General features: G+C 40.2%; 2 protein-coding genes across 4 annotated transcripts in view; one reads left to right on the forward strand and one right to left on the reverse strand.

Moving 5' to 3' along the window:
- Positions 1–9,167, forward strand: part of LOC146961769 (protein EFR3 homolog B) — a 30,455-nt gene extending 21,288 nt beyond the window's left edge. For all 3 annotated transcript variants that reach the window (XM_085771202.1, XM_085771201.1, XM_085771203.1), the window contains 16 exons: positions 1,247–1,325; positions 1,982–2,117; positions 2,205–2,366; positions 2,555–2,666; positions 2,788–2,839; positions 3,679–3,851; positions 3,965–4,040; positions 4,401–4,562; positions 4,946–5,077; positions 5,175–5,242; positions 5,361–5,488; positions 5,775–5,866; positions 5,986–6,034; positions 6,193–6,299; positions 6,387–6,436; positions 6,612–9,167. In XM_085771202.1, the coding sequence (XP_085627328.1) occupies positions 1,247–1,325; positions 1,982–2,117; positions 2,205–2,366; positions 2,555–2,666; positions 2,788–2,839; positions 3,679–3,851; positions 3,965–4,040; positions 4,401–4,562; positions 4,946–5,077; positions 5,175–5,242; positions 5,361–5,488; positions 5,775–5,866; positions 5,986–6,034; positions 6,193–6,299; positions 6,387–6,436; positions 6,612–6,717 (1,684 nt within the window). In that variant the 3' untranslated portion in view covers positions 6,718–9,167. The remainder of the gene's footprint in view (positions 1–1,246; positions 1,326–1,981; positions 2,118–2,204; positions 2,367–2,554; positions 2,667–2,787; positions 2,840–3,678; positions 3,852–3,964; positions 4,041–4,400; positions 4,563–4,945; positions 5,078–5,174; positions 5,243–5,360; positions 5,489–5,774; positions 5,867–5,985; positions 6,035–6,192; positions 6,300–6,386; positions 6,437–6,611) is intronic.
- Positions 9,168–10,458: 1,291 nt separating this feature from the next.
- LOC146961770 (pro-opiomelanocortin-like) lies at positions 10,459–15,375 on the reverse strand. The gene is made up of 3 exons (XM_085771205.1): positions 15,224–15,375; positions 12,237–12,363; positions 10,459–11,263 (listed from the first exon to the last, which is right to left on the reverse strand). Exons 2-3 carry the CDS (start codon positions 12,354–12,356, stop codon positions 10,613–10,615), a joined length of 771 nt encoding a protein of 256 aa, XP_085627331.1. The 5' UTR covers positions 12,357–12,363; positions 15,224–15,375; the 3' UTR covers positions 10,459–10,612.
- Between the last annotated feature and the right edge of the window lie 2,267 nt (positions 15,376–17,642).

The raw sequence follows: 17,642 nt of genomic DNA on the forward strand, positions 1-17,642 counted from the left end.
GGGCACAAGGTCAATGCAAGGTTACGCGGCCGTTCTTGACGAGATGCGAGTGCATGATTTGCATGTGCAGCATGCCTTGCGAGATACTAATTTGATTAGTTGTAGGGTTGTTGTTGTTTTTTTCGGACAACACATTGCCAACTCCTGTCTCTCTTCAATGTGCTGCACATGTCATCAGTGTTGTTATTTCACTTTGAATGTCTCTGAGCCCGGTCCTCTGTGAGATGAGCTTTTTTGTTGTAGACATCTGTCTCTCCATCCTCTCCTTTCCTTTCCTCCACCTTTCTCTTGCTAGAATCAATGCAGCCTTACTGTTCTTCCTAGAGTGAAGTATTTTATTTGCCTCAGCTTTTTCCTTTGCTTGTGCCTGCATCTCTCTGAGCCCTAATGCTCATCCCTTTTGTATCGAGTTGATTAAGCTTTTTTTGTCTGTTGTTTATTGGTCTATGTTTGTCCCATTTGGCTTTATTCTCTGCAGCTCAGCCAGTGTTTCTTATTCCTGCTTCTTACTATTTCCATGACAGTGTGGGATAGCTTTAATGCAAGTTTGTTATTCACAGTTAAGGTCTGCATGAGCTCAGACATCTGCTGGGAAAAAAACAGGCGAATTATGTCAACCAGCACTTGAAAGTCAATCTGGATAACATGATAAAAAAGCCTGCAACAATACAAAGTTGGATGTTGACAATCCCATAATGTGTTTATTGTTTGCACTTGCACTGCAGTCAGTTTTCTAGTTGTTGTTTTTTTTAACACTCTTGATGTGTCTTTTTTCAGTTTTCTCTCAATTTGCCCCTCACTTGACTTGTCATGTGCTGTGTGAGACCAGCTCCTGTTCATCCATCACTGCCTTTCTTTCTGTGTGTTTCAAGCTTAATTGAACACACAGTGTGTTGGACTTGTTAGTGTTTTCTATTCGTCTTTTTATTCCTTTTTTGCATCCAGTCATAATCAGGAGTTAAATTATTTGGTTTTTCATATTCTACTCTACTTCTTCTTCTACTCTTCTTCTCCCTCACTGCATTTCAATCACACATGCATTTGCTGACTGTTACAACTGGTCCATTACAGAAATATAAATGTAAAAGATACATACATAGTCCTGATTATGGGGCTTTTTTTTTTTTTTTTTGCAGCCCTATACATTTGCTCTCAGTCCCTTGCTGGCCTCCATCACTCCTGGTGTTCCTAGTATAATTACATCTTCTCACATCTTCCATCCCTCTCCTCCTGTCTGTTCCCTCAGGCACTTAGATAACCACTCTCTGTGGGAAGGGAAGACTTTTGCTGTGCGTTGCTTCAAAATCATCATGTACTCCATCCAGGTGAGTGACACGGTGCCTACGTAGATAGACCTCACCTCCTTGTTATGCCTCAGCACAGTCAACAGCCATGCCCATGATGTTTTTGGGTTGTCTGTCTAGACATCAGTGTGTCCTCGCATGGACTCAAGGATGAAATGATTAGATTTTGGTGGTTAAAGGTCATCGTCACCTCACAATACACATTTTCTATTCCTCCGTCCTTCCCTCTGTTGTTTCATATCCAAATCCAAAAAAAGTCCTGAAACGTTTTGATTCATGGTACTGTGATATTCACAGGACCTACATGTTCTTAGACCCCTCTTCCTCACCGTACCTCAAAATATATTTCTGTGATTTACACAGTGCTGCATTTTCTCTTCCTAAGTGGTTATATGATTTAGTGACAGTCAGTGAAAACATGCTCCAATGTTTGTGGAGCTCTGATTTACGGTTGAATATACCTTGGAAAATAACATTATTCCGTTTGGGCGTCGAACCGTCTCCACGCAGCTGTGGTTCATTTTTGGCCTGAATGGAAAATGCTGGTCAGTGAACTGATTAACTGTACTTTGACTGTTTTCTACCTCTTTTAATCCTCTTTCTTTCCTTCCTTCTACACTTTGCTTATTTATTTCACCGGGGTTTCACTCATTCATTTGCTCTTTCGTCTTTTCCAGTCCCAGCACTCTCACTTGGTCATCCAGCAGCTTCTTGGCCATCTGGATGCGAACAGCAAGAACTCGGCCACAGTTCGTGCAGGGATCGTGGAAGTGTTGTTGGAGGCAGCTGCCATAGCAGCCAGTGGCTCTGTTGGTGAGCTACACGTACACATTAAGAAACACCTGGTGTCATGTAACTGTAATCTGCAGTTGGAGGTGAACTGATCTTTTGTGTATCCAGGTCCCACAGTGCTGGAAGTCTTCAACACTCTGCTGAGACAGCTTCGTCTGAGCGTGGACTACGAGTTGACCGGCTCCTACGACGGCAGCACCAACATCGGCACCAAGATTATCAAAGCTCACGAGGAGAGGCAGCTGCAGGAGGCTGTCATCAGGACTATTGGTGAGGCTGCGGGTGATGTGTTTGTGTGTGAGAGGGAGAGTGGGACTGTGGGAACTTTGCAAGACAGACTCCTGCAAATGATGTTTACCTTGTCTGACTCGATGCCTGTCAGTCTTCCTCTCAATGGTGTTAGTCTCTTCCCCTGTTCTACACATCCTCCTCTCATCCATCTGCTGTTTCTCTTTCAGGTTCATTTGCCAACACTCTACCAACTTACCAGAGGTCAGAGGTCATGCTCTTCATTATGGGCAAGATCCCAGTCCCCGGGGTTCACCTAGCTCTGCCATCCACAGGCTCTGGGTAAGTTTTTATTACATTTCAAACAATGCAGCTCACACACAGCAGCGCTTTGTAAACAAATCTGTTTTAGGACGTTTGTGAAGACTTTAATGTTAACCATATTTGCTCTTTTCATCCACAGGCCTGAGGGCACCAGGATGATTCAAGTTATGCTACTTAAGTCGTTGGTCCAGGTTGGTGCTGATCCTCATTTAAAATTGTGGTTCTTTATAACACTAATTCAGATGGTGACGGTCATCACCAGTTTTATTTGAACTGAAATACAAAAACAAGTACATATAAAAAAAAAGGTTAGAGGAGAGATGAGAAGATGATGAGACTAACAGGAACAGAGACACATGGTGACGCCACCAGGTCGTGGTAGTAGCTGTGATAATCAGTGAGTAGACAAGAAATAAATTCAGGATGACACTTCATTTCTCAAGAGCAGTACTCTGGAGAAAATAATTTTCTACAAGCGGTGTTTCTTAGACTCTTGCGGTCTATAAGATTTTATGCATCCCCCTGATATTATTATTTCACCGTCTCATTTTCTCCTCATGACTTCACACTTAAATGGATCGTTTGCACAGCAAGGATATTTTTCTAGTGGAGCATTTTCACCAAAATAGAATATGTACTTAAGAAAGCACCCACTCAACTAGGTTGCTGTCTTGGGGCTAATAGGAATCGGCCCGAGGATCACTTCAACCTGGAGACATCTGTTGACCTATTTCTCAACATGTGGTTTGTGTAGATTTAAAAGCACAAAACGAAACACCATTGCTGCCACAAATCAACATCACATTCATGTAACTGTTCATTATCGGTGCTTTGTGGTGCTTCAGTAGCAAAGTAGCCAATCAGAAGTGAGTAAGCTGGTCCAGACGTTGAACCCTATGATTTTGTGTGAAGAAATGATGTGCACTTTGTGTGCTATAAAGGTCAAAAGCAGCATACCACTGTGGTTAACTTTAATGTCCGTCTTGTGTTTGAAGATTGTAAACCCGTGATGTGCCTCTTATTCTCTCAGGTGACGGCAGGTTTCCAGACCACCAACATGCTGACGGCCTTGCCCAGCTCCTTCCTGGAGCCGCTGCTTTCCTTCTCTCTGACCGAGGATCCGGAGGTGCGACTGCTGGTGCTTCAAATCCTTCTCAGTCTCATCGACCGGCACGACAACAGGCCCAAGTTCTCCAACATTAGGTATTTGCGGTGCTTCTACAGGAACACAGTTGGTGTTTTTTTCATTTGTGTATGTTGTAGGGCCTCAATTTTGTGCTTCACTGACAGTCTGTGTGTGTTTTCTGTCTGTACAGCATCATCTCGGACATCTCTGTGCTCAAGCTCAAAGTTGACAAGTGTTCCAGACAGGACAACCTATTCATGAAAAAGGTACCATCCTTTATCTATAGTGGCTTGGATCTCAGTGGAATTTAATATGAAATTGTATTTTTATTTTTCATATTAAAATCTTCCAATGTCATGTCCCAGCAGTGTATTATGTGGTTGTTTCTCTGCTTTTCCTAATTTAAATTACTGCTGCGCATAATTAAATGGATAATTTCTCACAAAACAACATTTGACTTGCTGATGCAAACTACTTCTTAGCATAGCAGATTATGCAAATTCATATGCAGACCAAATGATATCAAACAAACAAATATTTACATTTGCTGAAAAACTAGAGTGCTTGCAGTCTAGACTACTTTTGGACTGTTTTCTCTCTGTTGACTCACCTGTGTCCGCTCACAGCACGGCCAGCAGCTGTACCGACACATCTACCTGGGCTGCAAGGAGCAGAGCAGCGGTCGGCTGCACTACGAGACACTCTTCGCTCTGCTGGGCCTTCTCAGTGTGGAGCTGGCGAACGAAGAGGTGGTGGTTGATCTCATCCGTCTGGCAGTTGCATTGCAGGTACTGATGCACATGCATCCTGTCAAGTTTTTTCTTATTTTATTTATTTATATTCACACAGCCTGGTGTTCACTCTCAGTTACAGTCATTTGCAGTCACTGTACTTTAGCTATCGGTGTTTTAATGAACTCATAATTTAATTTATGTAGCAGTGACCTGAATACAGAGTGTGCTTCAAAACAGCAATCATGAAATATTTCTGAATATAATGGAAATGTGTTTTAAATATGACTGATAACACACAAAAACTAACTGAACAACACAAGATGGAGAATTAGTTTTAATGAAAGACTCATAAAACCAAATCTGGCATCTGAATGCATTTTTTAAAAGGTGTTTTAGAGATTGTGGTTAATGTAATTGTCTCTTTGTTTCCTGTGCAGGACCTGGCTCTGTCCACCGACGAGGCCCTGCCTGTCTATAACCGCTGTGCTGTTCACGCGCTTGCCGCCGCCTACCTCAACCTCATCTGCCAGCTCACCACCGTCCCAGCCTTCTGCCAGCACATACACGAGGTCTGGACTCGGGCTTCCTTGTGTTTACATGTTTAACCTGTGTGTCTGAATGCTGCGAATCTGTGTTAACAAAACACCTTTCTCATCTGCCCTCAAGGTAATTGAGGTCAGACAGAAAGAGAACCCCTTCCTTTTGCCTGAGGATGTCTTCGTCAATAACCCCAAGTATGCGCCATCCACGTTCAGTTCTCCTTCCTCCCAGACCAAACCAGTATTGACTTTTATATCAAATATTCAATACCGGCAGTTAATTAAACATTCACCTCTCCGTTTTTCTTCCTAGGCTGCCTTCGTCACTGGATAAGGTGGAAGGAGACATGTTGTTCCTCCAGTCGAAGATCACTGAGGTCCTTGGAGGTAGTGGTTACAACACAGACAGACTGGCTACGCCTTATATCCCACAGTTTACAGGTAATGATACATCTCTTGTGTTGTAGCATCACCTCTAGCAAAGTAGAAGAATTCATAAAAACCGGTTAATGTGCAAATAACTGATCATGTCAATTGACAAGTGAGGATTTAGTGTTATATTAAAAGACACTTCTTATGGGTTCACCTTTTTCTAGTGGTTGATGACGGTTTTAATCTGTCTCCTTTTTTTATTTTCTGTCAACATTTGGAATTTGTCAAGTCGTGCATCATTTGTTCAAAGTTTTGTGTTTTAAGAAGAAAAATAAAAGCTGCTTTCTTTTTTTAGATGAGGACCGTCTGTCCAAGAGAAAGAGCATCGGTGAGACCATCTCACTTCAGGTGGAGGTGGAGTCCAGAAACAGTCCAGAGAAGGAGGAGGTAAAGACACAAAAGCATTTGATGAGCATAAAATATATTCATGTGTAGAGGACTAGCACCATTATCACACATCCTATGTATCTCTGCATCATAGCATGTCTTTTTTTTCTGTCTTGCAGAGGACACCAGCAGAGGAGATCACATTTGAAACCCTGAAAAACGCCATCGGTATGTCCAACATATCACACAGTGACGGACACAGCATCAACACACTTGTGTATAACTTTCATCGAGCTGTTATTAAATTGATCGATGTTACAGAAAAGGAGTGGTGACCATTCCAAAGCTTTATTGAATGTAATATATTGTTCTCTGCCCCCCTCTAGTGGACAGTGTGGGTATGGAGGAGCAGGAGAGGGAGCGGAGGAGACAAGTGGTGGAGAAGTTTCAGAAGGCTCCCTTTGAGGAAATTGCTGCTCACTGCGGAGCTAGGGTACATCCAAAACATAACTCTTTATTCTTTTGTTGGTGTTTTTTTTTTTTTGCCGTGGTCTAATATGATTTATTTTGTCTTGTCCAGGCCACTCTACTGCAGAGCAAACTAAATCAGATCTTTGAGATTACAATCAGGTAAGAGATGATTTCTATGTGGTATTTAATTAAATAAACTGTATTTATTAGATTTTTTTAAAGGGCAGTAATGACTTAAATGGCAGCGATACTGACTAAGTGGATGATGAAGATGGTGATGCTGTTGACTCATGGTGATGATGATGACAGCAGTCTGTTTCCTCCTCACATTCAGACCCCCGCCCAGTCCATCTGGAACCATTTCATCAGGTTACGGCCAAACCCAGAGTCGATCCGTGCCCATCTACGAGATGAAGTTTCCCGACCTTTGCGTGTATTAGCCCACATAAGTCAACAGATATGTTTCAGAACTACTGAACGGGAAAAGGCGATGAGAGATGCAAAACCGGTTGCCACTGTTAACGCATCTAGACAACGGAATCAAACAACGACATGGGATGTTCTGAAGCAACCACAGTTGTCTGACGCCAATTAAAGAACAAGCCACTTTTTGTTTTTTGTTTTTTTGCAGCTGTCTGAAGTGATAAATTCTTTTGCCCTGTAAACGCCAAAACAAGCAAGCTGATGTCAGTAAATGCAGCACTAAAACAAATTTTTATGTAACTTATTCCCTTCAGTTCTCCTCAGATGTCTGTAAAAACTCCACTGGTTGGATTTTTAAATTGGACATTCCCAAAAACCCTGAGGAAAAACTGATGTTTATGTTATTGGCTTAAGAATGAATTCACCCATTGCATGACCTCTAACTGGAAACTTTAAGAGCACTGCTTATTATTTTGTCCCTTAAAGGGTGCCATACTATTCCTGAAAACAAAATTAGACTGACATTTCTCATGACATTTTATTCTGTATTTGTTTTATTTGTTGTTTTTGGCCAGGAAGAGGAAGTGCATTGTTTGACTGAAGTGTTAATAGACATTTACATGTATGAACCTTTTTTAGTTTTTTTCATCACCAATATTACTCAGCTCATGAACATCTGTCTTCAGTGTTAAATGCTTTACCGCTTTTTGTTTTGCCTTTTTTTAGTGTTGGCCAAAAGTGCTTCTTTTTTTTTTTCTTTTGTGACGGGCATTTAATTCCTCCGCCTACTTTTTATTCTTATTATTATTATCATTATTGTTAGTACAATTATTATTGTATTTAGTTGTGGTTTAAATGAATGATAACAGCTGATTTGTGTGCTATCCTCCAAAGTGAGTGTGCCTTACAGGTGACTCAAGTTAAAACAGACACAAAAACACACAATGCGCCGCAGTCTTGACCACACTAAACTTCTGTAGAACTCCAGTGTTTAACAGATCAAACACTAGAAAAAAGATTAAGGATCCCTTATTTTTCTTCTTCCCATATAAATGTGTATATAGAGAGAAATATATAAATCTTTAAGCTGATGTACAGGGTAGGGATGTTCTTGTGTGTGTATATATGTATTGTATATTCTAATTTTAGACTGCCACTGCAATGATTCTGCCCATAGCTGAGGGAGAGAGCTACGTAGTTAATATTCAGATAGTTTTTATTAAGATTTCAAGTGGAAAAACCAGCAACACATGAAATTAGAAGAGTCCACAGTAGAAAGCAGCATCATTTTGAGGTCACTGGATCACACTAGTGAAGTATTAATGAGCCCATCTGATGAGAAAGCAGGTTTAGGAGTTACTGTCAACTTTATTACGAGCCACAGTTTGATCACCACCACCATCCTGACACACATAGTTGTTACTGCATCCTGTGTTCCCACACCATACCCCAAGCAGAGCATCTTTGTTTTGTGTTTTTCATACAGCGAGATTCAAGTAAGTTTAAAAGCCATTTTGTGTGTTCGCGAACACACACTCAGAGGTATAAAAATGAAGTATAATGGCAATAATGTGGCACTAGCCCGGCTGACACGGCCCAATTGTAGGTAGCAGAGCCTTTTGTGATTTTTAAATTGTACCCTCTGTTGTCGTGGTGGTGCTGTGACGGTTCAGTTTCGTGATATTTCTAAAGGGCCACCCTTCCTGCTAACCTGCGCTTCTGTGAATTAACTGCATTGGGCGTGGCACGTGTTGCAACCATCTTGTTTAATGTGGGCTACGATGTCTGGTTTGTTCCTGACTTTCATTTATGACAGTCCAGTTGGCTCTCTGTGTTTTTATTAATATTATTATTCTTTTTTTAATTTTATTTAACAATGTAGTGTTGCCTGTATGTGTATTTATGTCCGGACATGCCAGAGTATCAGATTGTCTGTCCATGTTTACCCCGTTGTCAGTGCAGGTGTGTTAACTGTATGAGTGAGTGTAAATGTTCAACATTCATGCAGATGTGTGTCTTTACTGTCATTACCCAAGACCAAACTCTTCAGACACAGTTTACAGTTTCTGTCCCTTTCCACCATGTTAATGGAGAACAAGCTACGAGCATTGTGCAGCTGTCTAAACCTTCCAGTGACACCTTGTAAAATTGTCTTTTCAGCATCTTGCAACGTCGCAGTGAAGACGTGTAAATCTATCAGTCTGCTTGTTGTCATTGCATAGTGTGATATTAACTGACGGTAATCCAATTTTACTTTTGTCATTACATGTCTGGTTAATAGATCTGTTTACATTGTAGTGCTGTAGGTCAAATCTGTACATTCTGTGAACTTTGCACTTTAAGAACTGGATTACCTAGTGACAAAGGCAGCTTTTACATGGAGAAAATGCCTTATGAGTGTCAAACCTGACTTTGCATGCTAGTGGTGTTGCTGTGTTGTACAATAAATTTGTCTGTATCCAGAAAATGTCTCACCTGTGTCCATTTCTTGTGTGTGTTATTGGTGAATGAGGAATCCTGATAAAGACAAATGTTAGAGGAGACTGGGGGCATCGGTATTCATCACTGTGCTGGTAGGGAGGGGAAAGTTGTTGACTTAAAGGGAGATTTGACAGGAAATATGTGATGTTAACCTTATGTCCTCAGAGATGTTATTCTCCACATCTCCACTCAGCAGTGTTTTTTTCTGTTACTTACATCAGTGCTCGTAATATGTCATGTGTTCAGATTTTATCAGAGTCGAATTTGACTTTCCTATCTTTGCAGTGTCTTTCCACTTTGTTATGCACTTCAACAATATTAAAGTCATGAGCAGGATGACTAACCCAAGAACCAAACGTTTAAAAAAAAAACACACAATATGATAAAAGATTCTGATTTCCTTATTGGTTTTGTGATATTTTCTGATGTGAAGAAAGATACGCACAGAAGTGATGATTTGTCTCAGGCCCTCCAAAGCCTGAGATAAGTCACCCATAACATTACATACAATGTTGAAGAATGTTCTGAAACTGTGCATGGGGGCTGTGAAAGTGTGTGTGGCTGGATCCTTATGTGCATTTTCGTAGCGCAGTATAAAGACAGCAGTTTAAAGCCGAGCTTTCATTTGCTTCTTCGCTTCTTGGTGAAAGTGGTTTAGCTTGAAAGACCAGGACGAGCAGAGGGAGCAAGTGACGACCATATGGACATCTCCACATAATAATAATCTCCTAAATCTGAAGCAGGAATGGGAAAAACTAAATATCTAATTGTTAGACGTTAAAAGGGAAGAAAATAGGACAACTGAGAGCTATTTACAAGCTGAGATCATTGTTAAGAGTCGTTAACAACAATAAGAAATGTTGAAAAGGAAAGGTTGTCTTTCCTAACAGAGGCCGGGGAACACCACAAGACCTCATTATTTTATCTAACCCAGAAGCATCAACTTTTTCCATCATTTTTGGTCCACTTGCTCAATATTTTCCTGAGTGTTCTCACAATCTCATAGCTTCATCAAGTGTTTGGTCTTTAAATGAAATCAGCCATTGTTGTTTGCCACAAATAGAATGATCTTTAATATTACAGTACATTACAAAAAAAGAAAAAAGAAAAGAAAAAACATAGCCTACCACTTTGTAAATCAAATGCTAAAATACTGTCCTTCATACCTACCTCTTACCCTGAAATATTTCTCTCTGTTTAGCTCATTTTTAATTTTTTTTTTTTTGCTCAGAAATTTTAAAAAGTACATTTTCCACACAAAAAAAAACAACCAACCAAAAACAAAACAAAAAGAAAACTTTAAAAAAAGCTTTCAAGTCAAATAACATGCAAAGGCTATAAGACTTGGTCGTCCCCTTCTTCTCCATTCATCATATCATCCTCTGCACATCCTTTGACGATAATGTTCCTGAAGAGCTCAGCCAGCTTCCCTTAAGGTTTCTCCACCCACAGCTTCAGTGAGCCGCCGTTACGTTTGGAGGCAGGTGGGTTCCCCCATCTGAAGTGACTCATCCGATAGGTCCCATCCTTTCTGTCCTGTGGGCTCAACAGGACGTGTGACTTGGAGCTGACCCTCGCACTCAGCAATTCTTGATATTGTTGGCTTTCTTGATTCAGCTCTGCCTTTCCTCCATCTTCATTAGTGTTCAGCTGCCTACGAGCCTGAGGGGGAAAGCTGCCCTCAGAAGACGCCCCTCCCTCCAGAGAAGAAGCAAAGACTTTGATGGGCCTGCGTTTCCGGCCAGAGGGTTTCCCCCAGCGGAAATGCTCCATTGAATAGGAGCGTCTCTTATCGTTCTGGTCCCTCAGCTTTGGCTCCAGTAACTTGTCCCCACGGGGTTTACCCCAGCGGAAATGCTCCATTAGGTATGAGCGGCGCTGGTCGCTGTGGGCTTGCAGATCTGACTCTGATATCTTGTTTTCAGAGGAAGCCAATGTGTCCATAATGATGCTGAGTAAGTGGTCATCAGCGGCAGCAGCGGCAGCAGCAGCAGCATCATCATCATTATTAATCTTCAGGGCCAATGTACTGACCTCTGGCAGCTGAGTCTGGATCAGAGACATGCAGAATTGAATACAGTCCTGTGTGGAAGAAATCACAGAGGCACCAGTAACATCTTAAAATGCACTGTTAAGACAAGAGTTGATGATGATGATACAATAATGAGCTTTGTCTCTTAGCACTTTGATGCTGATTTATTCCAGCAGATGCCAAACAAGAAAGATTATGATCACATTTACATATGAATCACCCAATGAGCACATTGTCACTGACACCCCGATTACATCTACTGAGAAAATCACTCTGCAAACAATTCCAACACTGACTTAAAGATAAGAATATTAAGACAAATAGCATGAAGATTGTCTGTGCTCATAGTAACCCAAAGTCCCAATCACAAGTCTTCAGAATCAAATGCAAGTTTTGCATTAAAAATGAATTTATTACTAGGATAATTACTCATTAATTCTCTGTTGATTGATTAAGTAACCTTTCAGCTTGAACTGCTGCTCATTCGTAAATCACTGAAAAGGTTTACAACCACAATATATCATGCAACAGTGTGAATCCTCCAGGGCACTAAGACAAAACTGCTGTTTGTTGTCGGATACAAAAACCAAACAGGGGGAAAAAATGGCTTGTTCCAACTTAATCTCATTAAGCTTTGACTCTATTTCTAGATCTGCACAAAACGTCTCTTTCTTGACAAAACTATTTTACCTTGGTCAGGGTGGTAGCTGTGCAGGGGTGCACTGTTTGTTCCATTGTAATGCAAAAGTATGTTTTAAATCTCAGTCTTTCTTCAAGGAACACTTGATACTGTTGACTAAGGTGCTGAGCTTCTGTGTGATTTGGCCGAAAGCTCCAACGCAGCTTTCTAATGTTTTTTGGATCAAGAATTTACTTTTTTTTAACTTAATTTTCTTGACCTTTTCTGTTTGTTTTTTTTGTCCCTGATGACATATCTCCCTTTATGTCTAAAACACTGCCAACTATGAATGAAATCTAACAGAAAAGAAACATGCAGGAGATCTTGTAGAGGAGTTGACCTACCAGTATCCTTTCCTTGTTGCTCAGGTCGCTGCAGATAGAGCTGTTCCAACACACCGACCCGAACCCAGGGACACACACGTACGCCATCACCACCACTAACAACCAACATAGACACACCATCTTCAGCCTGTAGAGAAGGACAGAAACACAACTGAGGCTTTGAGCTGAAAGGAAATTAATGTGACGGCAGGGAAATTCAGGACACAGAACAGGCTTTGATAAAGTGACAGTCCCAAAAGGCTCCAATATTCACCTCGTCATTTCTACTCTGGAATGAGTTCCTACTTAGTAAGAAAAATAGAAGGTGTCTCTTGATCATTGCACTTTATTGCGTAACACCTTTTCTCTTTTCCTTATATAACACGTTTCAACATTGTCTTTGAGATAAACGGTAGATTTATGGTGGAATAATAGGCTAACTGTGATCTCACATAGCAATTTTCAGCATTCCTCTTCCAGCCAGCATCACATGTGTTATAATATATGGTCTTGTTTTCCAGCAGTGTTGTGTATGATGATCCTTCGGGGTTTGCAGTTTTTAAAGGGACTGTATGACAGTTATTAGGTAGTCTTTATATTTAGATTTTAATGGGTTTGCACTACATTTTCATCAGTGATTACCTTAGAACAAAGTCTTTCTCATTGGCAGTGGAGGCCATTTCTGTGCTTGTTTTGAGTTTCCATCACTTGCACGAAAGATGTTTGGATGTAATCCTGCTTAATTGATCTTAATTGATTGACTTCATGTGTTGTTGTCAATAGGCTAGCCTGCTGAGAAATTCTTGATAAAGTCTTATGACCCGTCCACCACCACACCACCACCACTGTTTGTGCGAAGTTGCCAGCAGTTAATGAAGGTGGCAGAGCCATTAGAAAAGTGTCAACTAGCCAACACATCTGGTTAGCAGAGTTAGCGTAGTTAGTATCTTTTAATCTTTTATTAGTTGTTGTTTGTTAGCTTGCTGGTAGCAGTGCTTGTAACTTCTTTCTATCTGTTCTGCTCTGACCAGATTTCTGGTGCCACCCAGCCCCCATGTTAGCAATGTAACCAACTTCATTGTGCCAAGCTGTTGGGTGGGAAACTATTTGTGCCATGTGCAGCTTGAAATCAATTTGTGGTTACTCATGACACCATAGAGACGTCAATTTATTGCTTGACTTCTTTATTGAAACAATGCTAGTTTGTTTGGCCGCACTGTAAATAGCTACACCAGCCGACAATGTGGCTCTTCAAGGAGTTTTTTTTTTTTTTTTTTTTTTTTGCCATGTTGTTAAAAACCACACAGTTACTATGGTAATACCAAAACTACAGTACTAGGACTGAAATAATTTTCTAATAGGTGGTGAATCTAAATAGTTAAAGGCATCACAGCCTATCAGGACCTATTTAATGTTATTGAGTGTTGGCGGAAATAACTGTCCAACCTCATGGTTCTGGTTCATAAATACACAGCAGGTTCAGGAGACAATTTGGTTTATTTTAATGTGACTCTGGGAAATTGCTGATTCCAGCCCTGACGTTATTTGTAAAAATATAAATATAGCTATATTAAATCTGAAATCTGGACTGAGTTTAGACATTGGGGTGGAGGTAGGGAGGGAGTCTAGAACAAATAGGCTATTCATGTTGCTTTCACATAATTACCTCTGACCAATAATTTCCATACCAGTCACTAAACTATGTTATATACATCCTTGAAGTTGGAAAAAGAGAAGTAAGAAAATAAAAGCCCTGGATCCGGCTGTCTGTATAGAGCTACCCAAGGGCACACAACAATGGTGATGGTGGTAATTAGGTGATTCATTACACCAGTGAATAGAGCACAAACACAGAGACCCACCACGCAGCGCTGAAAGGCCAGTAAGGTGATGTGACTTTAGTGACACGGAGGATATCTTTTCTTCAACCTCCAGGAAAATCAATCAACACATATAAATGGATACATACACCTAAAGGAAAAAGGGAGGCTGTGTTCATATACTGTAAGTCCCACACATTCCAGAAACTATACATTCATTCTAAAATTATGAGACAGCGCTTAATAGATGACAGTGTTCAATGAGTTTCTGACGCATCTGCACTGGGCAAATACCTCCCCTCATCTCTTTGTTGCTATGTTTATTATCACTGCTTTGCCTCCTCTGTGTCTCCACATCTTAAACCATTTATTTTGAGATAAAATCTCCAGGGGAGTTTTTTTTGGAAGCTACAAGCCACAGATAAACTTTCAGTTTCGTAAACTCACTCTGTAAGATAGATTGTTTGGTTAAATCTGATATGCTGCATTGCTTAATTAAATTCATTTCACATTTTGAAACAGCTTTCAAAAATCCCACACCTTTTCTTCTTCTTTTTTTTTAACCTATCCATCTTATTGCATTAGATGTCTTAAAGAGAGATGAGACCATTTTCTTTCTCTTGTTGGGAAATTGCATCTTGTTGTTTCGAAGTCCCTTCTCCATTATTCTAAGGAGTGACTCCTTGGTGGGCCATCGCCTTTGTAACTCTGGCAGAGACTTGACAACACTCTTCCTACAGTATGACTCACTCAGCCCTCCACAGACATACTCTGTTAAAAAGAGCCTGAGAGCTGCAATTACAATAGGTTCATACCTATAATGTATTAATTATATCTGGACATATTTATGGTTTTCTAAGTTAGACCAGTATTTGTACTTTTATTTATATCAATGGGCAGCAGTTCAATTGTCAGCAAAGACAAAGTATCCCTAAAAGGCTGAGGTGTGGTCTTGATAATCCACTTAAATGAGATTTAACAGAGTGTGTCAGAAAGCATCAGTTAAATCTAAATCAATCAGTCAATAAGTGTTTTTAATCACTGCATATTGATGCAGTGATTAAACACACTTACAGACTGCATCCTATTCATGCAGAAAAACATCAAGCTACCAATAAGCACACACATTTTTGATCCATGCCAAAGCAACAAGAACACAAACAATTTTTCTTTTCTCTTTTTTTTTACCTTTTCCAAATCCTTTCTTTTCCTCTCCTCTTGTTTTTCTCCCTCTGTTTGTCCACAGATCTTCCAGAGTGGTGACTCTTTCACTGTGATCCCTCTCCTCCTCTCTCTCTCTGCTCTGTGATGAAATGATCAGTAGGAGAGGGTCTGCCGTTGCTTCCTTAGAGGAGGAAAGCTCTTTTTATAGACACATGAAGTACGGAGCTCCGAGTCTCAAGGCCTCGGGGTGTGATTGAGGTAAAAGGGTCTGCTGCTCCTTTCTGGATGGGGAGGAGGGTGTATTTGTGTGTTTGTGTGTATGGCAAGTATACCGACCACCCACACATTTTTAATCACTGGTGCTTGCTCACGTCACTAGACAATAGGTGAAGCATTAGTGAAGTACTTGTTAACTTGCTGCTCTCCTCTTCCTCCTCCCGCCTCTTCCTCTGATCGGGTTAGTTAACTGATTACTTGGATGTTTCTGCACTAATTTACATCATTATAGCTACATGAAAAGAAAAGACAAATGCCACTAATTGGTTGACTCTTGTCTCCTGCTTTAAATCCCTCAAAGGTCAATCAATGACATCTTAACGCACCATCCTCTCAGAAAGGATGAAGAGCCACAGTGAAGTGTGCAAATCAATTTGACTGAATGGATCATTTTCCTTGGGTGTTGTTTACAAGGTGTGCGTGCATCCCGTTGCTGGGACTTCATTTGGAAGACCTGACTCACTGGTTGGACGTCATGACTACACCTCGAACGGAGAAGACACACGCAGAGACACACACACACAGTGATTTGTAAAGGAAAAGTGCAGTTGAGAGGAAAACACAGTCCTTTCACTTATTCTTACATGACCAAAATGTACACATTTGTCCTTCTGGTTCTATAGCTGTATAGATCTTTTATCAAGGAGTAATAAACAAGGACGAACCACACACAATAGGTGGGTAGCTGGAGGTGAAGTGGAGACCACATGCCTGCTGCAAGGGACATCTATCAGTTATATTTTGTAATACAATGTCATTTTTTCAGATAAAATATTTTTCAATAATAACACATGCAGCAGTAAAATACTGGTGGACATTAGCTACCTGTTGTCTACCTGCTTTGCCTGTAAATTACGCCAGTTACCATGCAGAGTCACCAAGCAGTTTGTTGATTGAAATGTATGAGTAAATGTTACAAATATAAATGATGATTCATGCTGTGATTATTCTGAGTTGCCACTGTCCTTTGAACATCACTTACACGTAAACACGGTGCATCAGTATCTGATCCTCAGCAAATCAAAGGGAGTTTTATATTCCAACCTCAACACAACCTTTTTCATTTTTGTGTGGGAGTATAATGTATAGATGAATAAACTGCACCATATGTATTGGTTAAAAAAGAGAAAATTCATATATCCATATTAGTTTGAAAGGAAAATAATAAGAGGAATGTCATATATTAAGAATACATTCAGGATGGTGCTCAACAACTCTCTTAGATTATGTGAAAATATGAAATTAAAGCATTTTGACCAAAGATAGCGTCTTTTTTGGTCCATGCAAAACCTGGCACCGATCTTATCTACAGTGCAGCCTGGCCTGACCATAGACACACAGTGTGTGCTAAGCTTGTAGCCTTGATTTTTCTTTTGATATATAGAATCAGTGATGTTTTCCTTTAGTATCATAAAATAAATGTCAGTTTATGTTTAAGAAGCTTTGTTGCATAAGAATCGTCAATATCCTGGTTATTCTATGAACCAGTAGATTTTTTTTCTTCTTCAAATGTCTTCCTTATTTTCTGGTCAGTTCCCAACACAACATTCACTCTCATCCTGATTTACTCACATCAAGATGCCTAAAAGTATTTCAGGAGTTAAAGCAGACCATTCATATTTCTTATGATTGTAAATCTTTATTACAGGTTTGCCCCAAGAAACAGATGAGCACTCAGGCCGTAAAGATTTGTTACTGTGGGTGAAGTTACAGTATAAGAGACGCCTTGTTCACACTATCCCATATTGAAACTGTCACGTATCATAACTCATTGCTCTTTACAGAACATTAACTGTTTGTATGGATCAGTTGGTGCACTGACAGTGTGAACTCACAAAACTGTATGGGACCAACAGGTTTTTAAGTTTATCTTCTTGCAAAACTGTTGCTTTCTACTTAACACATTCATCTTTAGGTGGCCTCGTGTTGCACAAGCAAACATAAATAAAAGCTAATGACCCATCCCAGTTTGACTCGCCCTTGCTCCGCCACCATTCACATAGAAATAACAAACTGACACATATTCCTGTGATTTACTTGAGTTCTGTCCTTGCTCAGTTCACACAGCATTACTTAACATCTTTAATGTTTTACTGTCATGCAATATATGATACATGTGATGGGATTTTTGTGGTGCATAAAATTAGATTTGTGTTAATAACCTGAA

This window comes from Trachurus japonicus, chromosome 24, assembly GCF_045865225.1.
Source record: "Trachurus japonicus isolate A0001 chromosome 24, Traja_1.0".
NCBI classification, from domain to species: domain Eukaryota; kingdom Metazoa; phylum Chordata; class Actinopteri; order Carangiformes; family Carangidae; genus Trachurus; species Trachurus japonicus.

What these genes read in the sequence shown, in the direction of transcription:
- LOC146961770 (XM_085771205.1), bottom strand. Translation starts at nt 12,356, where the DNA reads ATGGTGTGTCTATGTTGGTTGTTAGTGGTGGTGATGGCGTACGTGTGT. An exon ending in GCAACAAGGAAAGGATACTG is followed by an intron (nt 11,264 to 12,236) that starts GTAGGTCAACTC and finishes TCTTCCACACAG; the next exon opens with GACTGTATTCAATTCTGCAT.